The sequence below is a fragment of the Coturnix japonica genome, chromosome 4 (assembly GCF_054131305.1).
Source record: "Coturnix japonica strain WE chromosome 4, WE-NBRP24, whole genome shotgun sequence".
Lineage (NCBI taxonomy): Eukaryota > Metazoa > Chordata > Aves > Galliformes > Phasianidae > Coturnix > Coturnix japonica.
The window spans coordinates 55,857,983-55,884,909 of record NC_140666.1 but is presented as its reverse complement, the minus strand read 5'-3'; the positions used below and the strand labels follow the sequence as shown (position 1 = coordinate 55,884,909).

At 39.1% G+C, this 26,927-nt stretch overlaps 1 protein-coding gene across 1 annotated transcript in view; it reads right to left on the bottom strand.

Moving 5' to 3' along the window:
- Positions 1-1,751: 1,751 nt before the first annotated feature.
- Positions 1,752-26,927, bottom strand: part of ANKRD50 (ankyrin repeat domain 50) — a 39,880-nt gene continuing 14,704 nt past the window's right edge. Inside the window, exons 3-5 of the mRNA XM_015861898.3 lie at positions 18,274-18,503; positions 7,093-10,640; positions 1,752-4,825 (exon numbers count right to left, since the gene is read on the bottom strand). Coding sequence (XP_015717384.2) covers positions 7,096-10,640; positions 18,274-18,503 — 3,775 coding nt within the window. The 3' untranslated portion in view covers positions 1,752-4,825; positions 7,093-7,095. The remainder of the gene's footprint in view (positions 4,826-7,092; positions 10,641-18,273; positions 18,504-26,927) is intronic.

Below are 26,927 nucleotides of genomic sequence, written 5' to 3'. Positions count from 1 at the left end.
AAGGCAGCTTTCTGTTATGAGTCTTCTTTATTACCTTTTTATGGACCACTAACATTCAGTCATGAATCATGAGGATTTTGCAGACCAGTTTGGAAACCACTGTTGATGTGGCTGCACCTTACCCACCAAAAGCAAGTCAGGCTTCTTATGTCAGCTCTGTGAACTATTACCTTTGAAAAAGTGCAGGGATAGTAAACAGAGTGAACCAAGGGTTTCCTCACCATTTTAGCACAGGCCATCAGTAAGGAAAACTGAAGAATGTCCATGACAAGATCCTCTACTGCAATCTTAATCCATCTGAAAGGGTCTGAGGACACAAATCAAATTCCTCAAGATTATATCACAGGAGACTGTTAGAAGTTGTCTCTCTCTAGGTTAAAATCTACCTGTATCTATAGTTCTGTGACTCAGCTGCTCTCATATAAACTTAGTAACTGATAAGCATAAATGAGAGGACAGTAGGTCTTTCCGGGACACCAGTAAATTAAATTTTCATCGTAATGGTCAATTTGTTTGTATTATCTCCATGTAACTTCAGAGACTTTTTCAATAAGATGATTTGCCAAGTAGATTTCTCAGTCCCCTGCCCTATTACTGTGACTCTTTGTAGTATAAAACAGTCAGGATTTAGATCAATGCCAAATTCTCATTGCTGTCTACAGGGCCTCTGACTGCAAAGCCTTGCTCTTGTTCGCTGTGCCAACTAGTCCCAGATTTCTTTTGGAAAATACATATAAGGCACAAGCCAAACTGTTACAAAGATCTCACAGGAGATTTGAAGGATTATTCAGCCTGACTGCTTATATTCCATAGAATTAGAGATTAAAAAGAGGTGTTGAATAATCGTATTTACATATTATTCCTGTGATTATCTGAAAAAAATGTCTCCAGAACTTAAATAGTACATATTCGTCTCTGCCTCTGTGAAAAACAGCTACTGAACGAATGTATCTCATATTTTGCCATTTCAGACATAAAGAACTAACAGAAGTGTGTCAACAGATATAAGGGGAAACCACAAAAATACTATACAGAAAATAAGCCAACAGTTACCACCATTTTCATTTGACACTCTCCTAATCTTACAAACCAGTCTGCTCGTAAGCAGCAGCAGCTACAGTCAGTTTGAACCAGCATGTGTGGGGATAAACCTGAACCATTCCCTCAAAAGGTACAGGCAAACTCTGCTTCCACACTCCAAACACTCTGCAGGGAGATCACCATCAGTACATGATCTGAAGTAAGATGGGTAAACGGGATTACTGCAATGACTGGAAAATCCCTCCCTTCTCTGAGTATTTCTATTACTTTTGAGTGAAAAGTTCAAGATAAGAGGAGGCTGGCAGAATTCCTGCAAGTTTTTGCTTGAAGTGACTATACTACAGACTGACACTGAACAAACATATGATTAATAAACACCATTTAAAGTGGTAAAGAACTAAGAGCAAATGAAATAGTTAATTTACTGGCCCTCCTGCTACAGCTGGCATAAGTTGTCTTTTCAACCAAAAGAACATGCAGTGAATTCTCTGCTGCACACACTGACTTGCTTTTAATGGGGAAAAGGGAAAAGTCAGTCAGGAGATAAGCAGGGCTGTAGGAACTAATCTTGGGGTCTGACTCTTGCTAGCCCAGACAGCCTGACGCATACACTGTGTTTTACTAAGTACCGCACAAACGTTAATCAAGTTTAATAGCCTTTTCTTGAGATATCCCAGGAAATGAGGTAGTAAAATTAAAACAGTTAGATGTCTGCTGAAAAGCAAATATATTTATTATGCACTTTCATATACACAGGGATTTTCACTTAATATAATACAAGGAATAAAATAAAAATTTTACAATGTGAAATTCATTCAATGTACATTAAAGGCTATTTACAACCCACTCCAGGAAAAAGTCTATCTGCAAACCAAGTTAACTGAGGAGTTCAGATGGGGAATATTAAGCGTAACAGACGTTTGCATAGCAGAGTAACTGAGGAGGGAAAATACCTTTTTATTTTTAAATAAATGGTAACGCTTTCAATACTGATCACAGAGAGGACAAAAACGCGTCATTGTGCCTCTATACTTCTTAATGCATTTCTCTTTTGAAGAGTTTTTCCACATGCATACAGCATTGACATCGGTGTCCACAAAACAGTCTTTTCCCTAGCTTTCCCACTACTAGGAGTTTTAGATGTCTTGTGGAGAAGACCTTGGAGGGAGCAGTGAAATGTGATGAAGAGAAAAAGGATTTGCGTTTTATTCAGGTTTTTTGGGTTGGGAGGACCCTCACACCATCAGAAGAAAACGTGCTGAATCACGGCTATGCAACTCCACTCGCCTCCACTGGACTGTACAGATGTAAAGGAGCAGAGCAGAACAGAGAGAACAACAGGGGAACAGCGACTTGCCTTTGGATGCAGAAACCTCACAAGCAATGGGATTAAAAACTCACGCACAACAGCAATGTGGAATTACACAGACCTTCCAAGAAAAGTAGATGTTTTAAAGCAATTCATGCTCTGTTCCAAAGCTATGTTCAAAATCTGTAAGAATTGTTGTTTCCTTTCTACAAACATTTTCAAGAGGTCTGCTTTCTGCTGATTTAGATACAGGATTTCTTCAACAGCTGTTTCGAATGTAAATATTATTCACACAAAAACCATCAGGCTATCTATAAATGGTGGCCCCTTGCGAAACTGACCACATTTTTACGTCCTCCGTTCACAAGGTGCAATTCATAACACAATAAAATTAAATAAATATAATCCCAATGACAGCCAAGGTCAGTAGAAAAATGTCAGCATTCAGGGATCCCTTTCTACAGAACAAAACACATAGCTAACAACCAAGAAAAGTTTTATTCTTGCACAGCATTGCAGATGTACTGTACTTGAGGTTCAGAACAAGTTTGCTGAGAACATTTTGGTACTCTCCCTTTACTGAGCCACTAACTCTCTTAAGGCTGTTTTGTAAGACTCCTGTCATGTTTATGTTATAATTGTCCCACGGGGACAAGAAATTTAACGCATGAAACATACAGAATAATCAATATTGCTGTGTGTCAACCTTCAACATTTAATCTTTTTATGCACTGAATGCCTGACTATAAAAGATTCTTTTTACATTTAATAACAAGTGAATAAGAATGGAGGTGCAAGATATTAAAAAAAAAAACAAAGAAACAAACAAAGACAACCCACAAAAAAACAACTTCAGAAAATGTTCTGATGACCGTTAATTATGATAAGAAAACACAATGACCTTTAGTGCTTCAGAATATGCACTACACATACATCCAGGGGCCACTGAGCCAAGTTTAAGGATAGCCACACATCTAATTAATCCTCTATGTAAAAATAACGTCAGGTTTCTATCATCTTCTCTGTGGAATGATCGGAATCAGAGTATGAAAAAGACAAATCTCAAGCCTTTAGAAGAAATACTGGCTTACAAAAATAGGCGTATTTTCTAGAGAGCAAGACCGCATAAAGGTGAACAGTAGAATATAGATTCCATCTTTAGGAGAAAATAATCACTTGTTTCATTCTATCACTCAGAGCTGTGCAAGTAAGATACACACATTCAAGGGAAAAATTCATAGCATTTGCTTTCATGACTACGGTCTTGACTTTGCTCTCCCCTAGACATGTAATTCTTTTTCAGCTGTGAGAGCAGGGGGCCTGCTGTCCATTACCCACAAAGGGACTAGCCAGGCTGTTGATCAACGATGCTCTGTGTCCAGAGAAGCACATTATCTCTACCTAATCCATCAGAAGCAGTAACCACATTCATACAGGTTTGTGCTTTAAAGAGTTACTGTCTCAGGACAGGGATAACTCAGTAATCTTTGTAGTCCACAGACAACAGTATTCCTAACCTTTTCTTTCTCCATTATACTCTCATTGTGTATTCTTTCATCCTAACAAAGCTTCTGTGTTTTCCACATTGGTTTAACTGACATTTTCAATGCAGTTTGTTACCTTGGAAAAATAAAGAGCTGTTTCTAATGTATAAAGACATACAGGAAAGCAGGATCAAACCTTTTACTTTAGCACCTAAGAAATACCCATATTCGGTTACCTCATTACTGTAACAATAACTGAGGCTATTGAAGACCAGGAATTCAAGACCAAATTCACCTTTCACTTTCAGTGGTCACAGTCTGCCATCCAGATTTGGTGCTGTACTACCAGACACTGGATTTCATTTCTCGAAAATCCCAAGGATACTGCAGAGGGCTGCATTCCAACTCCTTTGCTACCACTGACCGGCTATTACATAGACAGAACATACAAGTACAGTATTTATAAAACCCCACTATAAGATTTGTATTTCTTGAAAGAACTTTTTGAAGCACACAGAAAAGACTGACCATACATTACATCAATGCAAATGTGACAAAGTGTTTGCATTTCTTTCCTTTAGCCACAGGAAAATAAACACAAAAAGCATGGCCTTTTCATACACAGTTCAACTATGGCACATGCACCTTTGCCAAGCATTCTGGAAGAGGTAATCACAATTCCTCGCTCTTACAATTTTCAGCTGTTGTCAGGGAAATATCGCGTGTATCTTTCCGCAATTAAAAAAGAAAAGTGCTCATTCTGTGTATTAAATACGAAGTACACAAAATAAATTTTTGAAGCACAGAGGGTAACATAGTGGAAGGCAGCCTGAAAATGTAGGCACGTTACAGTAATTAAGGTAACTGTACTGTAGTATTCACATTCTTGAGTTTTTAGGTGGACTAAACAAGAACTGCATGCTTCCATCCCAGCCCGTCGATAAATCACTTGGAGCAGAAGCACTTCTGTTCACGGCATCATGAAACTGACCTAGAAGTATAAAACAAACACACCAAGTTTTGAAATATTCTGTGATACATGCGGTGCTGTCAGCAAGACAGCTGTATAATTTCTAATAATTAAAGTTAAAAGCACACAACAGCATACCAATGACGAAAAGCATTTCCTGTCTAACTCAAATCACATGACGGATTTCCTGTGCTTGCAGACATCCAAAGCAGCAACAAGGTCCCTGCAGCAAGAAAGCTTCTGAATCTAGCTTAGAAGAAGCAGCAGGGGAAGGGAAAACTGTTCTTCAAGGTGCTCTGGAAGAATATTGCTGATGTGATTCTGCACAGGTGACTAACGCACTTCAGTGGTCAAGGAAATAACTGCTTTTTTGCTCAAGTCTGGGCAAAAGAGGAGGTAAATTACAGCCTGCACCAAGCAATCCTCAATGCACACAACTGTTTTAAACTTCTAGATTTAAAATTATGTGAAATCGTTAGAGAAAAAGCACAAGAAACAATTCAGTTATCCATCACATCACCTGTTTCTTGCAGAAATAAGTACTTCACACAGGAAAACTTGTCTTTTTAAAGAAGTACTACTTGCTACTGACAATAAAAAAGCCCAGCTTGAGTTATAGAATTGTATGAGGAATGTTAAAAACTCCCTGTGCTTTTTTTGCTTTAAAATCTACAGAGAGGAAAAATGCATCAAAACTAGTATTTTGACGGCAGGTCAGGTCAAATCAATACATCTTAGGTCAGAAGTATAAACAATATATACATATGAGTGCCTGCACTGAATATCAGGTGTAGGTATGGAGATGGGGGGAAAAAAAATGACAAATTTAAATGCTGGCTTAGACATGATTTAGAACTGTAGGAATCTGAAGTTGTTTTGACTTTACTAATATCCAGGGCCTGTCTCCTCTCACTTACTCCTCTCTCTCCTTACCTAGTTCTGCCTCTTTGCTATTGTCTGCTACACAGCTCATCTGACCTCTTGGTAAACAGTATTAATATCTGCATGTTACTGATGTGCAGGCTGTAGTACATGCCTTTTTGAAACACTGTATTGTTTCAAATATTTTGATTTAATCAAGATACCAGCCTCATAGTCCAGCACAATATCCCAACACCCTGCAATTCACAAGAGACCACTGGTATATCTAGAGAGATGAGTTCCATTAAAGTGAATTCTATTTGCCCGACACTTTTTTAGGGGGGAAAAAACCAAACCAAACCAAACAACCTGTCAATGTGCTTTTCACAGCTCAATATCTTCTATTTGTGGATTCTGCACCATCTGCAAATGACCTAGAAACCTGTGCTGTTTGATGAACAGCAGCAGAACTGAGTCAGCAACCAAGAACATCCTGGTTCTAAGTAGCAGCAGTCTGGTCTGGAAAAATGGCAATATTTACAAAAACAAAAAAAAATATTTTCAGAAATAAGCAAAGAGAGCTGCATACATTTCATAAAGATGCTGCTCCTCTGAAATTCAAATAGTACACATTAATTATTAATAATCCAAATACGCTGAGATAAAAAAACTTCATCAGGATGAGGCAGAAAAATAGCTCTGTTTTCGCTGACTTACTGACAATTTACGTTTGAAAATGGTACACAGCACTTCCGTACACAACACTTCCTTCTCAGCATAAAATTCAGTACAAGAGAGTGAAAAACCAAAGTGAGCTCTGCTGGTCTTAAGCTCATGCTACAGAATGATGAGGAAATTGATGATAACGTAGATTCTCATTTTGCTATCAGAACCGTCATCCCTTTCATGGGAGGTTACTCCAAGGTAACAGAAATATAAAGTTCAAGCCTTATGGTACCATGTAAATTTGCAGATATATGAGATTTCCCATTCAAAATCCAAATTCACAGAAGTATAGTGCCTGTGACTTGTGAGAATCTTTATAAGCTTCCTGAAAAGCATCTTTGCAAATACAAGTAGTTACTCAATACATGTGGAGCTACACAAAATAACAACTACACCTGAAAATACCACAAATTAAGACTCCCAGCTATTCTATCTCGGAAAATTCCAGATTGATGCTACATGAAATTTTGTATCTTATTCCGTTGCATATCAAGGACAGTGGGGCAAGACTTGAGCAATCACTACTGAACAGCAAATACGGCTGTGAACCAATTCTTCCAAATTCTATGCTTTAAATTACAACAAAACAGATACTTGACAAGGTTTTCATTAAGAAAAATAAAATGAAGTGCATTTTCAGCTTCTTTAAACGCATATGATGAAATACATGTGTTTGACTCCTTTGTGAATGGACTGATTACCTTTTATAATGGTGTTTCCTTCTTGTAGTTGAAGCTTGGGTCACCACCTTCAATCTGCAGTTTTAAGGCTTGCTTAAGGCTGAGTTCTGTCTCTGCAGAAGGGTAGCCTTCCAGCACCTCCTGATGCCCTCGATCCTGCACCGTTCGTGGGACAGAAACCCTACCAAGGAAAACCTGATTGCTTTGAAGATGATAATTGGGATTTGTCATAATTCCATTCCTCTTCTTCTGTTCCCCACTCTGTTGATGAATTAAGAACTGCTGCTGAGATCGACCAACCTCTTGCTGAGCTGGCGGTACCAAGATTTTGCACTGTGGCTCTGGTGGCATGGATTTGAGTGGCATGTTTGTCCCAGATTTGGCAACAGGTACTCGTTTATCAAACTGAGTCATTTCATACTCTAACACTTTTGGTTGGGAGGAACTATTTTGTTTGATTTTTTTTCCAGCTGACCCAGACTTGTTGGAATTGTCTGTTTTCCCCCCTTTGTTAGCCTTTGTTGATTTCAGACTAGGTTTCACTTGGCTCCATTCAAATTCACTACTTGGAGAATTATGATTTTGACTTAGGGAGTGGGTTGTGGAAGAAGGAGAAACAATAGACTGCCTGCTTCTGCTGCGTGGCAGGGAATGCTGCTGTATTTGCTCCGTAAAGGAGAGGCTGTGGAAACTATCAATGGGCACAGTCTGAGCAGTTGCTGTTGATGATGTGGTACGGAGAGAAGAATTTTTGGAACTTTTCAGGGAATTATTTGATAAAGATGACTTCTGACGGTCAACTGTAGAATCGGGTGACTCTGAAGGAGAACTGAAGGCATGAGCGGGCCCATTAGATAAGCCCCGCATGCTAGGCTGCATATCTCCACCAGTACTCCCTGAACTATTTGACTTCATTGTTAAGGACTGCATTTTAGAGGAGACAGACTGTAAGGGTTTTTGCTCCATTGTGTGGACTGGAGATGGAGTGCAGCCATTCAGAGTAGATGCACCATATTTTTCCAGTAATTTAATAATCTGAGAGTGCCCGTTTTTAGCCGCAACGCGCATTGCAGTGCGCCCAAACTGATCGGCATGATTTGGATCAGCACCATGCTCGAGTAATATCTGGACAACATCAATGTGCCCTTCTTGGGCTGCGATGCAGAGTCCAGTAGCACCTTGGTTACACGTATGATCAACCAGAGCTCCATGCTCAATGAGAAGCTGCACTACCTTCACATGACCTTGCCATGCAGCAGACTGCAAAGCAGACCTCTTCTCATTATCTGCAGCATTCACATCAGCATGGTATGTTATCAGCACCTGTACCATCTCCAAATGGCCCTGCCAGCAGGAAACATGGAGCGCTGTTCTTCCTTCAGCATCACTAGCTTCTACATTTGCACCATTTTCTAAAAAATACTCAGCCATTGTAAGTTGGTTTTCTAATGCTAAAATATAGAGTGTTGGCCGACCATCAGCATCCTTATAGTTTACATCTGCTCCATGGCTGAGCAGTAGTTCAACTATCTCTCTGTGACCTTCTAAAGCAGCAACACGGAGAGCATTTCTCCCATCATAGCCTCTCTGATCAATGTTGGATTTATTTTCCAGCAATATCTGCACACAATCATAGTGACCTTCCTGTGCAGCTAATATGAAAGGTATACGTCCATCGTTATCAATCTCATTTGTTCTAGCACCTTGTTCTATAAGAGCTTCACATATCAACCTGTGACCTTCAAAAGCTGCCATATGCAAAGGTGTCCAGCCTGCATCATCCCTGTGATTTTCATCCAGCCCCCTGTCCAGCAGAGTCCGCACTACTTCAACATTGCCTTGTGCAGAGGCTATGCTCAAAACTGTTCTCCCTTCACTATCAATGCTATCAACAGCTGCGCCCCAAAATAAGAGAGTATTTACAACCGAGGCATGGCCCATGGAGGCTGCAGCCAGGAGCGGTGTACGACCATTGTTATCTGTGTGATCCACATCTGCTCCTCCCTCCAGGAGCAGGTCAACAACATCCACGTGTCCTTCGTAAGCAGCCACCAACAGCGGCGTCATGCCGTCTTTATCACAGTGGTCAACTTCAGCACCTCGGTCAATGAGAAGGCTGACCACCGAGGCATGCCCTTTGCTGGCTGGAACACAGAGTGCAGCAACTGACAATGCTGTCCTTCCATCCACATCCTCATGGTTCACCTCTGCACCATGGTCCAGCAGGTGCTCCACGATCTCTTTATGCCCCATATATGCTGCTGCGATCAATGCTGTTCTGCCTTCGTTATCAGCCTTATTCACTTCAGCCCCATGCTGAAGCAGATTCAGCACAATATCTTCGTGCCCTCCCCAGGCCGCTGCTCTCAGTGCAGTTCGGCTGTCAGCATCTGCGCAGTCCACTTTGACTCCGGCATAAAGGAGTGCAGAAACTACCTCGGTGTGCCCACCCCATGCTGCAGATCTCAGTGCTGTCCAGCCATCACGATCTGTGTGATTAACATTGGCCCCGCACCCTATCAAGCAATTCACCACTTTGGTGTGGCCCTGCCGTGCAGCTAAAGTAAGTGCTGTTTGACCATGACTGTCTTCTACCTCTAAATCTGCTCCCCTGGAAACCAGCAAGTTAACTACATCGAGGTTGCCGCTGTAGGCAGCGTTGGCTAGGAGGGTTCTCCCGTTTACATCACACTGGTTGACTGATGCCCCATTATCTAGCAAGGTGCGGATGGAATCCTCTCTTTCCAGAGCCTGCCTCACAATGCAGGATGTGCGGTCATCCTCGCTGTTGACGTGAGCACCAGCTTTCACTAAGAGCTGTAACACTTCTTGTTCTTTGGGAATTAAGGTTGACAGGGAGTCTTTGACAGGTGTGCCATTCCATATCATCCACAAGGCCAGCTCGGAAGTCTCTAATTGTAAATTGGAGTTAATTAGATGCAATGCAAATTCTTGAGCTTCCAATGGTGTTAAGTCCTTTGCTCGGCAGGTGTAGCTCATGGCTAGCATTCTGTGCCCCTCAGCCGCATTACACAGGTATTTCTGTGTGCAATGCTTCACATCCAACAACCATTCAGCAAAACTGTAATGAAACAAGATTTTTGTATTCCCAAGTCCATCAATAAGGACTTTGGACAGGACATCCAATTTGCGCTGAAAGTCTTCCATAGTCAATGTCATGTTTTTGGTCCACACAGCATGATACAGCTCCGTCGTAGTTAGCGGCCTACAGGCTGCGAGAATCACATTAAGAATAGGCTGCACCTTTGCAAATTGTTTTCTCACAAAAAGTCTCTGACAGAGCCAAAGGTAGAGGCCGTTCAATGTTCCTGGAATATCGCGGATCTCTCGTAACATAATAAAATTCTCTACAACTCCATCTAGGACACGTTCCAGATACAAAAAGCAGCCGCTGCTTTTGATGTGAAGCTGATTCAGCATTTCGGCAGTTTCTTTTGTTAGATGTTGTCTCAGCGCTTCCTCTTGATCCAAACGATGCAGAATATATTGCTGCACGTCCTTCACAATGTACGCCTTCCGCAGATCATCCAGACTTATTTTTCTAAAACCTATTGGAAGAGAAGAAGGTCATTAGCAAAAAGACACATTTTGGAATAGGAAGCACCCACTTATATTTTGTATGCAAACATACTGAATGCAAATCATTATTAATAACAGCAGAACACTTTGATAAAAAACACTTATTTTTTTAATCATAATCTGCTATAATGATAAATACATATTAATAAACAAGAACATTTAAAAAATAACTTCAAGTCAGATGCTTTGTGCCTGCCTTGGACATTACTAAACGCCTAAGTAAGACCATAAATAAAGCAAAATCAAAACTGCAAGTTAAGAAAGATTAGTAAAACTTATTATATTATGACAGAATAATCATTTATCCAACGTGGTCAACAGTAGAATTCCAAATAATTTTCAGCTACTGAAATTAAGACAATCATTATCTTAATATAATTATAGAGGATATTATCCACATGCAGTGCACATTCATGAAGAAATGAACATAAATCACTTTAACAAAATTACCTTTGCTTCTTTTCAAAACTCTTCAGATCTAAGAGAGAGAGACACTCAAAACTATTTAAAAATACCTATATATCTGTGTGAAATGATAAGTACTTAATTTTTGAAACAAGAGCTGATTTTTAGATAAACAGCCCAGTTCTCTGGCTCACTGCGTAAGGAAACAGGCATTCTACGAATCAGACATTCCCATTGTTCTTTCAGCCTGTTTATTCTTGAGAGGAAAAGGGGAAATTATTTCATCTTTGTATGCTGCGTACGTCTCCTCCCTGCATACACACTTGCACACTCCCACATCGCACAGAGCAGAAGCTCTTGAGACCAAGGAGGAATGGTACTTATGATCGATGTTACTGTGCCAGGGTATATGCAATTATCTAATTTAAAACATAGGTATTTGATGAAAACCTACTTTCTACGTCTAAACGAAACATTACATTGTTTGAATGCTGCTTTTCTGGAAGCTGGAGGAAAACTGCAGAGGATGCAGTCACAGTGCCTGGAATGACCAGCTTTATAGCTATTTCAGGCCAGAATTGCACCTCATTTCTCCAAGGACAAGCTCTCATCTCTTCCTCTAGCATCGCAGTTTGCATAAAGTTCCTTTAGAGTCAGCTCATCTGTAGTCCAAAAAAGCTTTGCTTTGCAAACCAAAGCAGTTACTAACCCCCAAATTATCCTGAAGGAAAAGCTACCATAGTGCAGCCTAGTCAATGTGATCTTGGCCTTAGCTCCATAGAACAAATAATTGGAAGTGACACCCTGAAGAATGTCATTTTCAGTTCTGTGTTTTTATTATATTTAAATATTCTGCAGATCAAACCGCTTGGTCTGGAAGTATGTTCCAATAATTGAGCTTTGGTTTTTTGTTCCCAAATGTCTTCAGCAGAGATTCCGAACAGGACATTCAACTACTTCTGCTAATCAATCAGAGTGATATTGCTAAAAAAATAAATAAATAAATGTATTCTTCCTTTATTAATTATGGCAGCATGACAAATCTGACAGGAGTAAATCAATAGAACTCTTAAAATTATGCTTCTACTCAAAATCATCAGACAGGATATTTTTGCACAGTCACTTTTCACATTAAAAGTGCAATAAGATACTCCACTTGTAGATATTTTCATTTAATGTCAAGAAGGTAAAAAATAAGATTTGGGAGGATCTCTTGCCATTCTACAGATGCATTTTTTTTTTCTGGCTTTCCAAAATACAGAACTATCTTTATTGACTGCAATCTGTCACCACAACTTTGAACAATATCCTAACTTGACCCACAGGATGGCATAATTCACTGATTGACTGGGCATTTCATTAAAATATTCTGTGTGCAACTCTGCAGAACCCATAATTCACACACACATAAACCAAGTAAGAGATATTGCTGAGTAAGGATAGCTGGTGCCTTCCAGTTTTGCAGATGCCAAGATTTCTTGTTGAGCTTCCAGACTACGAGCATTCAGAAGACAGAAAAGCAAACAGGGAAGTGAAAAAACAACGCTTAACGTACACATTCACAGCCATACCTACATGCAAGGCTGTCCTCAGCCAATCATCACTTTGATTAGCCCATGTCACGTGTGCAGGGAGCAGCTCAGTTACTCAATTCAGAGCAAACGCCACCATCATTCACTCAATTGCTAGTTTCTTAAACCTCTCTCTTATGAGTGAAACAAACATTCCTGATAGATATACACCTGCCACTTGACTAAAGAAAAGCAGACACAGAGCTCTGCAAAGTCCTTCCTAGTGCGTTTAGCCCTAGGTGACTCCTCACACCAGATCCCCATCTCTCACAGCCATCCCATGCCCACATCTTTCCTTCCAATATATTATCTGCCTAAGTTACTTTTATTTTTTAAATAACTCAACTGCTTTTGCAACTTGTAGAGCAGCTGATATAACTGCAGCTGTGCCAGAAAGCCACTGACAGACCTGGACAGCAATGCAGAGACATCAGCCAGTGCTCAGGGCTGATGCGAGGTGAGATCCTCACCTCCCTCGACTCTCAGCCTTCACACGTCCCAAGGACAATATGTTCCTTAAGGGCTGGGATTAATACACTTCCTTTATAACAGCCTTTTGAACAGAAGTAGGCTGTTATATTAAACCACTGTACCATGCCACAGTACAATAAGTAATCCAAAGAAAAGTTTTACGGAGAGAAGATACTTAAATACAAAACCCTAACATTCTACTTGTTAGCTTGAAGGAATAAAACAAATCGGTGGGGTTTTTTTTGTTGTTGTTTTTAATCTAAATGAGGTCATTTTATGTTTCCAAACAAAGATTCTGCAAACTTGCTTTTCCACCCTACCAACTGTAATAACTTATTTTCAAGATCAAGAAGAATCAAAACACTGAGAGAAAGCTCATTTGTTTCAGATGCATTCCCATGAACTACTTAAGCTCAGCAGAACAGGAGTGCAGCAGACAGAACTCACAGTCCCACGACACTGCTTTTTGCATTGTTCAGATTTTTCTTACAACACATCACTTTCAACCCAATGGGTGCTCTACTATGGATTTTCCTGATTTATTAAATTCCTGGCAGTTCGGTAAACAAATCAGTTCCAAATGTATTTCTTGGCAAGGTCTGTGGTCATTTAAAGGGGAATAAAAAAAGTATCTTGGCTATATAAATACTTGTACACTATATCAACCTTTTCAAACTTTAACAATAAAAAATAAACTATTAACAACCAGGTTCCACTAAATGATTAGAAATCTCTTTCAATTTCTGTATCTTTAATTAAATACATTTAATTGCATTGAAAGTTTAAATACTTTAATATACCCCATCTAACTCAACTGTTAAATTTAAAATAATCCAAATGATTAAAAACACAGCAATGTTTTAATACTACTGATTTACACTGTTAATCTAAATGTGCATTAAGTTAGGTATTTGTATGGCTATTTATGCACACCCACTTAAAAAGAATAACATATCCAGAAAAGTAAAAAGCACTTGAAAACCAAAGCAGCATGCTTAGTTTGTAGCACATTTGCAGTGTACAATCCATTACAAATTGTATCATATCCATCACAGATGCTAAAAGACATAGGACTAGTCTTGAGACTAAATTCTGCTGTTGTCAATCTTTTATTGTCAAAATCCAAACTCCTACAAAGATGTTAAAGTAACATGAAACTGCCAACGTAAATTGCAAAGCATGGCATAAGCTTAATATTTTCTTCTTTTAAAGCAATCTCTCCTAAAGCAGCCTCATGCTATTTATTCTCTGGAACGAGCATGAGGAAGGAAAGTGCAGTTCCAAATTTGACAAGCGATTTGATTTGAGGATTCAGCAATGCAACTAAACAAGCAGCTTAAATTTTCTGGTGCAGAAGCTGACTTGTTATTTTAGTACGTTTTTCTTAGGTTTTCACATTTTTGTTCATAATTTAATTTTAGGAAAGTCTTCAAGAACAATTCTCTATATTTATTCCAACTAGAACTAGCAAACTGAAAACATGACAGAAAGACTGATACGCTCAAGATCGTTAATTCAGAGTAAATCAGGATGAATATCTTATCTGTACACTTTCAGCTGGATGACAGGCAAATGCAAGAGTGAAAAAGGACAAACAGTCTGCTTCTGCCTGTGGATAACCGGCTGAATGGAGTGTAAGCTGCCTTGATGCTACAGTGAATGTTTGCATGTCCATTTTTCATTCTTTTTATTCTGGTTTCTAGTAAATAACATGAACTATGTATTAACTTCAGCTTCCTAAGACAAGCCATTCACATGGGCTGCACCAATCTGGTGCACACGTCTCGTGTGAAAAGGAACTATTTTGATCAAGAATAGCAGTGCTTAACTGAGAAGTATAATCAAGCCAGATGCCAAGGACAGTTTCTTCTTTTGAGTGATATCCATGAAACAAATAAGTAAATGTCTATTAAAATGCCTCTTCAGACCAATGAATAGAGCATTTCTACATATGCAGTTCTGTTTGCCATTATGCTATCAAATGAGGAAATACCTGCTTTTTACTCCAACTTACCTAAATAAAATTTCCGGAATTTAAAATGCCCATCATCTTTAGCTCTTATGATAGAACTTTAGAAAAAGAATTTAGTTTTGCAAGAAAAACTGATACACTTTTAATATTTAACCTCATTTTAGAGGTTTTTATTTCCACTTGTTAGTTAGCTGAAATATAAAACCTAAACAAGTTGAATGCCTATGCTACATACAGAAGTTTTCTGAAGTTATTTAGAAAAATAAAGAATTCCTTCAAACAAATAACAAAAAGGTTGGAAAGACTGCATTTAATGCAGCTGCTTGACCACTCACACTTGCAAGCAGATGATGTCACATGGAACTATTGGGATAACAAAGGAACAGGAAAAAGAATGGCAAACTTCAGGACAAATGTAAGAAAAGTAAACAGGCACAATGTGACAGCTGGTGACAGTGCATACAAGAGGAGGCAGGAGGACACACATATCTGTTCTCTTCTTTTTCTCCTCAGCTGCCTGGCTTTTGCTCACTGTGGAGGGTGACCGCAGACTCATGCAGGCATCAATTTACATTTGGTTCATATTTTTGAGGTTGTCTTTGCAGCCACAAGAGGCAAAAACTATTTTATTTTTAATTATTGAAAGTTGAGAATCTGGTGAGAGAGGAAAAAAGAAATCTGTAGCATTCTGTGCTACTACAGAAACTCTGAATACACCCCTGAACACAGGGCTGCAGCAGATGCAGGCACAGCTATTCAGATTGCATAAATTAGTCACCAGCAAAAGGAAATAAATGAAGAGGACTAGAATAAATCTCCTCCTTTGCTCGGTATCTTCTGGTGGGGATGATGTATTCACCACTGGCAGCAGCAAGATGACAGCAGATGAGAAAGGCTGCACTCTTTCTTCCACGTCTATGACTATTTTTGGCTGGAGAGATGCTTGCAGAACTCTCGTCTGTATTCAACACCCAAAAAAGAACATTGTCAAGGCCACACTACTGCAGCAGCCCTGCTCCCAATCACTTACACCACATGCTGACAAATGGGTTTAGCTCTATTTCAGCACATTTCCAGAAGAAGATTCCTCACATCAAAATTTTAAGTGAAAGCTGATACAAAACAGCTTATTGAATTAATACCAACTAGTACATACGTCACACCTTACTCTAAAACTTTTAGCACGAAAGCCTACAGATGGACTCATTTTCCTAAAGTAATGCTAAAAGTATTCCAGCCTATCTTACTAAGTTAGTGTGAAACTGATGTCTTCCAAATGGAAGAAACTATTCGGAAGAAAGCGTGCAGCGACAAGGTTAACATTACACTTGCAACCACTTGATGAGAAATTAGAAAGCATTAGAAATTCAGTATAATGGTGTTCCAGAGTACAGTGCGCATTATTGTGCAGACCATTTCTTCAGCCGTGTTTGCAAAAAATGTTCCCAGTCAATCTTGAATTCTGCATACTCATGGATATGATTTAGTGTAGGGTTTTTAGAGTTAGGGTACTGGTTAGGCTGCAGTTGGACTTGATGATCTGCAAGGTCTTTTCCAACCTGGGCAATTCTATGATTCTATATAACTTTAAAAAGAAATTTGCTTGGATAAAATTAAACGTTCACATTATGCAAAGGGGAAGAAGAGTGTGCCCCAAGAGACGTGTTAACAACAGCCTATCCTTTGCAGGTTAAAAAAAAAGAAAACCAAAATTATTTCAAAGTTTTACAACACAAAGTTCCAATGTATCTGAAGTTAACTGAAGCTTCAATCGTACTGCTCACAACTTCATTGTATCTTTCACATATTCGAGCATAGGCTGAAAGGAGGAAAATCATCCAGTAGGGTACTGGGGGATGTAATATCACAGTTCACTCTCATTTGGAAAAAAATAAACACAAGCAAAAACAAAACCCAAACCAACCACCAACAAAAAAAGCAACAAGCCACCCCTTCCTTCCTACAAATAGACCCCCAAACTTAGACTCATTATGAGTTCAAATGCTTTGGGAATAATGTTGTTTTTTGCACCTCTTCTCAAAGCACAGATGCATTATAACATCACAAGACAACTCTTTATGCTATTCATCAAATCATTCACTGTGGAAATGAGAAATTTACCCTTTCAAATTAAATTTATTTTAAAGGCATACCCATTAATTCTGCTGATTTCTCCTGTCACGAACTCTATCTGGAAGTATACTTAGAAGACAGCAACAATTTTTTAGGACTAGTCTGAAACATTATGTGATTCAGTGGAAAGGAAATAAAGCTGCTCTGAAGAAAGTTTTGTCAGTATTTTTGGCAGCGACAACCTTTCTAATCAGCCAAGCTCTGACAAAACTATTCCCATACGAACATCCAAAAGAGCCCTATGAAACTACTCTAAAGTTTCCTTTAGTTCTCACATACCCCTAAATACCAACGTTCATGTCTGCTGTTGATTAATACAGGACTACATTCCAGAATGCAATTATCACATTGACCTTTTGCCACAGTGGAAACAAGCAAGCCTATGGGTCTATGTTCTATAATCACATTTTTGTCCTAATCGTTGCCTTAATACACACAGGCTTTATACATAGGCCTGGAATCCAGTCTAGATATTGGCCTTTATTAAATTTCAGAGAACATCCAGTAACAATGTGATTATAGTGAAGAAATGTTCTCATGACACTGTAAAGACTGGACGAAGAAGTTGTAAAGAATTCTTTACCAAGTAACCTTTGCCAAAAGTATACTCTAAGAATCCACATTGACAGCATTACCCTCTCAAGTTCCACCTTCAAAGGTTATTCACTGCTTTCTGAAAATAAGGGGAAATATTTTAATGGTAGATGAAAAAAATCTTTTGAGGTTGTGAGGAATGGGCGTATACAGCCAACATACTTATGTACTTACACATCACCTACATGGCTTCAAAGCTTTTTAGAAGAAGCAAGGCAAAAAGAGAACTCAAAGCCACCAATAGCTCTAGTGCAGAGACATAATTTACTTCTAAATGCCACTTTAAGCTTATGGTAGGTAAACTGGAACGTGAGGTTTTTAAAATTACCATTTTTGCCATTATCATTTTTTAGAACTATGCGCACATTAGTGCTTTCGACCATCACCACAGGTTTTGTAAATGCCAAATCCTCATTATAGACAGATGTAATGATGCTTCCCGGGGTCTGCACTCACCTGTAAACATTTTTGTAACAGCTTTACTCTGCTTGCGGGCAGAACACAGAAGGAGCAACCAGGGAGGGAAGAACTCAAAGTGGCCAGCTAACAGCTCTGCTATCGTTCCAGATAAACTTGTAGAGGTCTGTTCACCCTCAGAGATGTTGCAGCCCTCATCGACTGAGTCTACGAGCAGGAAGAGGCTTTGCTGAGGCGGCTTCATTCCCAGAAGAGGAAGTAGAATGCACCTGCAAGGAATGGGGAGCAAAATCAATCTTGTAAACGTAACAATATAATAAATGCAGTGACGCAACTTTTGCTTAGGCAAGATTACATTTTAATGACCTTGATGTCTCTAATCATACTTTAAAACAAGTTAACGTGGTTCAGTGTCCATAAGAATACCTAGAAAAACGGTGGTTTAGTATGCCAGAAACTACTTGGCATAAAATGTAAAAGACTCATTAATCTTTTTTTCTGTTATTATTGCTTATCAGATGCTGGTCATGATACCAAACTAAATAAAAAGACATCTGCAGTATCAGAGCTCAAAAGTTTAACCCCTGAGTGAACAAATTTTACAAAGAACTGAATTTCTACATATTTGCATTCTCAGAACACAAGGAGCTGAACAAATGCATCAGCACAGCTAATAACCAGAGTTCCTGCCTCATATTTGCATGTACTGCTGCCATCTCTAGTAGTACTCATTAAAATATATCTCTGTGCTTATATATAAACTGCCACATGCTTTCCAGTATTTCTACACAACAATACTGTTTTGCAGGCAAGTTTCATTTAGGCCCTGAAGATCCACTGAATACATCTCCCATCCATGGAGGCATTCAAGGCCAGGCTGGATGAGGCTCTGGGCAGCCTGGTCTGGTGGCTGGCAACCTGCACACAGCAGGGGGGTTGAAACTGGATGATCATTGTGGTCCTTTTCAACCCAGGCCATTGTATGATTTCTGTGATCATAGAATGATTCTATGATCTTTAAATACATTTGACAAGTAAAGTTTGCCTTTATAGTAAAAAGACTCAGAAAATGAAACAGGGTATGAAATATATTAACGCTCTGAGTGTATAAATACACTTGCATGATAGTTCTCTTTTTGCAGATTTTATGCTTGTGTCCAGATGGCATAGACGTCACAAGTATTTTTGTTTTACTTAAGGCAATAATAATCTTCTTTCATTTGTTTTACTGAACAAATTTATCTTCAGAACACTTTGGCCGACAACTTAATTACTACCTATCAAGGATGCAAATTAGAACAATGGCAAATCTTGCCTGTTTGATGGAAAAAAAACCAACAAAAAAACAGAGTAAAAAATTATTTGCAAGCACCACTAGTACAGTGTTGCTTTCTTGTTTTCTGACTGAGAAAAGTGCAGAATGGAAACACAAAGTGGTGCGCTGCTTACAGTAACAGCAGGATCTAGCAGAGCCAGCTAGGCAATTTATTCCAGTTGGTGAAATTTTCCCAAAGGGATAGAGAGGATGAGTTCTGAAAGCTTTCAGTATTAGTTGCATTTAAATCCTTAACTCTGGCCCCTTGCATTTCCAGAAACACAAGACTATTCTGAATTCTTTGTTACTTCCTAAAGCCAGTCCCCCTCTTTCAGAAGATGCTTGCAGGGCAGGTAGTCTCTGTGCTCCCTAAGCTGGGAAGTTAAGCAACTACTAACTTACAAAGCAGGAAATTAATGTAGCCATAAGGCTAAAATTACTTTCCGAAGTGATATCAACCCCACAATGAAAGGAGGCAGCTTGAAATTACCTCATTTTCCACCTCTTTCCTAGCAGAATGCAGCCTTGTACTCTCAGCTATTTACATTGCTTTGAGATGTGAATAAATAATACCTTAAAGCAAAATCTCACCTAAAATCTGAGTGATCGTCACAAAACGCCTATGAAATACCTTTGGTGTATCTGACAGTGCTCTTGTGTGTTAGTATTTACCTGTAGGAAATACCAAGATAACCTAATAGATACAACTGGGAAAGAGTCCCAAATTATTCTGCTGGATTATTCTACAGTATGCAGTAGTTGGCCACAGTAGGTCAAAGTAAAAGGTCATCCTGCCTCCAAATGAAGTCAAAAGATGTACAAAGAATAAGGTATTAAAAAATAGTGCAAGCACTAAACCACATTTTTCCATATCTTGGAGACTGCAGAAACAGTGGTTGCAGGAGTTTTGTGGAACAGAGATTTAGTTTTCCACTTGGCATCCCTTCCACTTCACAATACTTTCATTTCTGAGCAGCAGCATAACATCCATTCAACCAGGGAAAAAAAATCATCATATATAAACATACACATACAAGAATATATTCGATGAGGTATGACTACTTCTTCCAGGTTACAGCTATATTACTCACAAGTGTGGCACTGACAAGACACTGACAAAGCATTCTCTGAAAGTGCTCTTAGGAACCACTTGATAACCTCAGTTCTGTCTAGACTTTTCTATCTCGGAGTTCAGAGTAGTGCCAGATAACGTTAATAGGGAAATTTTTCAGACATTCATGTTTGAGGCCAGAATTCCCATTGTGTTTACCTCCACAGTAATTCCTACTCTCCGATAACATCTTGCTTGCATATGGAAATCACATCAATCGACATGGAATAAACGTCTTAAATGGACTTCTGTAAACGGTGATTCCTCTACAGAGCATTTTAACAGATCGCTTAATTTGCAGAGTACTGTTCAAAAGATGAGGAGTTTTCTTCACCTTCTGAAAGGATAATAGCAAACAGCCTTATCTTCAGAACTTTCACAGCCAATACAGATATAAAAGTGGTTCTCATTACATAGCAATTCCTTGTTACAGAATAGTTCTGAAAGTGTTCACTAAAAAAAACGAGATCTTTAGAGAAAACAGCACAATTATGTATCTTAAATGATGAAATTTAACAGGAATGTAATGTAATGACTTATTTATGCAGAGCTAAGATGCTTTGTATGCTCTCAAATAAATAGAGAGTCCTAAGAACAATGAACCCTCCCACAGAATTCTTCAGACTGCTACTGAGTTGACGGAACCCATGCAAATATGATTTTCCACATATGGAAGAAATACATAGCAGCAAGGCTGAAGTTCTGCAAATGATTATCCCTCAGATTTTTAAATTGGATCTGCAAAAAATGCTAAGACACGACAGAAGAAAGCAGAGCGATAGCAGCAGTGTCCACAAAGACTGAAAGACACAGTGGAATGCACATACTTGTTAGAAAATAAAAAAGCCAAGATGCCTTATAACAATGAATGAGCAGTTCTTGAAGAAGAAGGATGATAAAGCCTAGTTTGTTATGAATGCCCCTCATGTGACTGACTCTGGTGTGTAGGAAAGTCAGAGTTATGTCCCCACTTAAATTCTCTGATGTCTGTTACAGCACAAATACAGCTTATCCCCTCAAAAGGGTCCCTGTCCTCTTGCCAGCTGCTGGTGCTCACTACTGGCAAACACACAGAACAATTGTAAAAAACTCATCTCCTAGGCAAAGTAGCAGAAGAAAGCTAGAAAGATCAGAAATCCAATATTTGTCTAAGTCCAAGCACTGCAACTTGTAGCAAAACAAAAATATTTCAAATATCATAATGATACAAATTTGGAAAGTGTTTAACTGCCACTACTGCTTTTGAATTTAATTTATCAGTATGATATTTCGTTAACAAATTGCCCTTTGAGCCACTTTCTTGCCTATGTGTTATGGTTCGGCACTTCCATTTCAGTTACAGCCATTATTGTCACAAAAAACCTCCACAGCAATGCGCGTGACATATATAGTATACATTACATAATGAGCCCATTATACATTTACAATGTTTGCTCTTTCAGAAGAGAGCTGTTTTAAGAAGCAGGCAATAGACTTATCTTTCAAAGACAGCAATGACTGGGCATGCACGCTGCCCTCCAGCATCATAAACTACTTCTGTACAGGCTAACCAGACCCAGGCTTTTCACATGAGGGTTAGAGAGCCGCCTGCTTTCTTCCAAGCTTTGCTGCTGCTTTTGCCAGGTGTGCAATAAGTCTCCAAAATGATACTAGCATAACACTGGGCATCTTTTTGCTTAGGTACGACAGCAGGTACACTGTGGAACAAATACATACACACACACACACAGTGACACCACAGAAAAAGAGCACAAGAAAAGGCAATTCTTCTCCAAGTGACACTGAGCTAAATGCTCAGCACTGATGTTTATTGCCACCAGGCAGGCAAGGCCGTTATTATCCTCTCCTTTAGCAAATCTGTTTCCCCCATTCAGTTAGGAGTTTCAGGATTTTGGTGAATTGTCATTCTCCTACTTGAATCTTCACTATGGAGATCCTTGCATACTCTCTTCTTTTCCAAACACCATTGATATTTCAAAAAGGAAGATGACAGGCATTGCCACTGAAGTGGTTTATACGTGGTACTTAGAATTAAGTTAACACCAATGCCACATTACTTGCAACTATTCTGAATCAAAAGAAACCACAGTCCCAAGTACGTGATCCCTCTGAGTACTGGGAAATACCAGCCAACTTCAGCTAAACAACTTTGAGGATTGCAAACATTCACTGAAAAAGCATTTAATCATAATGCCATGGAAAAATAAGGTTAGTAACTACAAGCAACATAATGGACACTATTAACTGGTAAGAGCAATCCAGATTACACTGAGTTTCAACTGAATTTATTGTTACGTTGGCAAAAAACTTACCAACAGAACCGCATAAAACATTCTCCTAACATGAAAAGGACTGCACAGTGTTGTCCTTGGCAAGAGATAAGACTGCCTTGCATGATTTCCTTTAAAACTGCTACATTTTACCTAAAGAGCTCTTGAAGATTGAAATAATTGTAAAAGATTGCTATAAATAAACTGGATGGATATATACCTCCCTATATATACACACACACTTCAATAGCTAAGCAGACATTTCTTCAAACAATAGTGCTGATCTCTGAAAAAGCAAAGAATCATCATTCTTCTTATGGATTACTTCCTACACGATGTATCACAGCAATTTGCTATTTTACTTTTAAGACGCTCATTTCCATTTATGTTGTATCAGAGAATTCAGGAAGACGAAATACATCAATGAAACTCTAAGGAAGCCAATTATGCTTACTAAGTTAACACTGTAACTATTTTTGTCAGCAACATAAGAATTACTGGGATTTTTGCCTAAGAATCAGATGTAGAAACCTTGTAGGCATCCTAACTCAGCTCTTGCCAGCTTTATCTGGTGGATGAGAAGCTCTGCCCTCTCCACCTCACAGCTGGAAGGAATTATTTTATAGAAACATTGTAGGGGGGATCCCAGGTCAATGCACCATACCTAAGGATAGAAGTGCCAAAAGGCATAAAGCTGTAGGCAATGAGGTTTTTATTAGTTCCACTGGAACTGGAATAATCATCCTTTAAAGTGCATAGATCCACAGTTTCAGAATAGAAATTCAGAATTCCAGATCACTGTTCTTAAAATTTCTACTTACAATATTTTCACATTTGACAGTAAGTCACATCCCATCTCTTTTCCCGCTGTCTCATGAACCCACTCTTATATTATACAGAATCATAGAATTACCCAGGTTGGAAAAGACCTTGAAGATCATCAAGACCAACCGCAACCTAACCAGAACCCTAACTCTAAAAACCCTCCACTAAATCATATCCCTGAGCACCACATCCAAACGGCTCTTAAACACAACCAGGGATGGCGATTCAACCACCTCCCTGAGGAGCCTATTCCAGTACCTAACTACCCTTTCTGTAAAGAAGTTCTTCCTAATATCCAACCTAAACTTGCCCTGGCGCAACTTGAGGCCACCATATTTCCACGGTCAGCCAGTAGAATGTAAACTCATGAGGCTGTCAGTACCCTGGTTTCTAATTTGCACTTAAAAGACTGAAGACAGGGAGGACAAACCTGTTAAACACTGCTAGATACCTCAGCAAATGCATCCATTAGCCAGGAGCTGAATTTTTCTCTTTTGACTCCCAAACTGTACAGGGGACACAGGCCACAAAGGGAAATTATACTTCTAATCAGACAGTTTTAGCCATTCAGTTGATGAAATATTAACCCCTTCCTGAGAATACTTGCAGCAGCTGAAAAAAAAGCATCTTCACAGATTATCTACACTGCTGTTTCTAGATTAGGGCACATTTCCCTTTATGTCCTATGGATCACTACCAGCAGCCGCTTATTCATCTGGAGTAAACTAATTGTTACATGGCTTCTGAATTACTGATTGCGGCACAATCTAATGGTAAAGTTCAATAGCTGCCTTCCTTGAAAGTAAAATTACCTGGCTTGATTTTGTGTGCACACCTGTGTACATACACACGTGCAAGTTATTGAGGTGGTTGTTCAGCCCCATTTCAAAGTGATAAAAGTGCCTGCAACTGATTATGACTTTCTGAGAAAGCACAATACTGGAATTATATTATCATTCCTTGGTGTGTATAATACACACAATTGTTTCAAGTGAATTGCTAATTCACAGGCTGCACAGAAAGATAAACCAGCCCTGGTGGTTCTAACAAACTGAAGGGAGACTTAGGAAGGAAGTCTTAGGAAGCAGAAAGGAAGGAAAGACAGTGCTGAGAATCACCCGCTAAGTAAGCTCTAGTGTTTGTGTGTAAACTTCAGGTCCAGGCTTTTCAGACTGGCAAATTAGAAACGGCAGGCAAGGCTTGCTGTGCAATTCAGCACCTGATCCTGCAGTGCCTTGGAGTAACCTGAGTTTTATCTGTCTTTGTAGAGCAGAGCTGCAATCCTACAAGGAGGGCACAAAAGGCAGCTCCAGGGTATTGAGCCAGACAAAAGCAGAGTTTATCATACAGTCAGCACCATCAGTCACACAAACACAACATGCCGGACCCCTGCATATTGATTAAAGACCTCCTGCTGTCTCATATAAATATACAGGTGATTTTCTTTTACACAGCTCCGCAGGTCGATCCACTGGTAGATTTACTAGAAAACTCAGAAAAAGAAACCTTAAGAGCAAATATTTTGGTTGTAATAATTGGACTGCCTAGAACAGTTTGCAAACAACTCAGCTGTATTAAGGAAAGACTAGTGTGGCTGAAGCCCACTCACACCTGCTACTAGGAGCAGGTTGAGTCTTTTTTTTATCTGAATGTATTTGTTTTATATTCTTACCTACACAATATGTTCTAACCACTCAGAGTCTAAAAATCTGCTTCCCTATCAAAGGGGAAGAGGAGGTGAGTATGAAAACCCCCTACAAAGAATTTCCTGAGCACAAAGTGCAGAACTGTTTAATTTATCCTACGCAAATTCTCCCAGACAATGGTTCAGTGACTGAGGTCAATTAGCCCACCAAAGGGACAGATGCAGGACAGATGGCAGCGATGCCCAACATGAGGTGCAGTGTCACTGTGAACTGCTCCTAGTTACTCCCAAGGTACCCAAATCACACTGCATGGAGCCAAATGTCGGTCTACCCAGAGCACTGCGTGTTTGCAGTGGAATCATACGAACATCCTCAATGCCTATCTGAACTAAAAATGACATTTATGGTCATCCCTTATCCACAAGTACTATTATTGCCTTTTACAGCAAGAAATTAATTAGATTTGTAAAAAACAAACCATGTCATGCCATGTTAACTGTCAATTCAACTCTTCCCAGCTGCTTGCAAATGGCTTGATTATTTGTTCAGCATTTTTTATTCAACTGACAGGTCTACAGTTCTCTAATGTCTTTTTATCCCTTCATAAAGTGTGACATTAAGTATCTTTTTCTTTCAAGACCACATTGAAAAATATAACCTGTCCTCTGAAGACAACAGTGACAACTCAGACTCTGTTAGAGCCTCTCACCTATTCTGTTTCTTTGTTGTTGTTTCTGTGCAGGCTTTTTTCCTGCGATCTTAAATTCATATTAAGTAGCTGATCTACTTCCCTGATTTTGTCCTTAGGTTTTACATATGAATGATGAGGAGCTTGATTTCACTAAACCGGCTATTTAATACACTGGGATTCGAGGCCTTAGTATTTACTTTCCAGCTAATTCCTTTCCTTTCTGCTCGCAGTCACAAGACCTCACCCACAAATTATCTGAGGGGAAAGTCCACTGCTTTTAATCTGTTCATCTTTCTCTTCCAAAAATCACACATTTAAAATCATTTTACAGATACAATCAACAAAAGCCGTTTTTCATCTTCTCATCTGCTGGAAGCAAATTTCTGTCCTTTTATTCATTATTTTTTCCTCTCTCACACTAGAAATCAAGTTACTGACAGACTCTTGTTTCCCAGATGATGTTCATCTCCAATCTATTATGGCAATTCATTATAGTCAGCTACAGACATATTTCAGGCATTCTCATCCAAACCCTACGCTATGGACAACCCATCTGTTCTCTTAAAGAAACTTAATTTACTTGATCATGCTGGTTTGAAAGAGTAAAACAATTAGATTTTTAGAAAAAGACAGCTTAGAGGTGCAGGAATTTCTCAATTACAGCAACTACACTCTGGCAATGCAGATAATCTTTAAGATGCACAATATCGTCTAATAGGGTAACTCTATTTTTTCCAATTAGAAGTGCTACCTCCATCCTCTAAATAGATAACATATGTACAAAACTATCCCCACATACAGTGCTTTTCTTCATTCAAAGACTTCTCGATAGTTT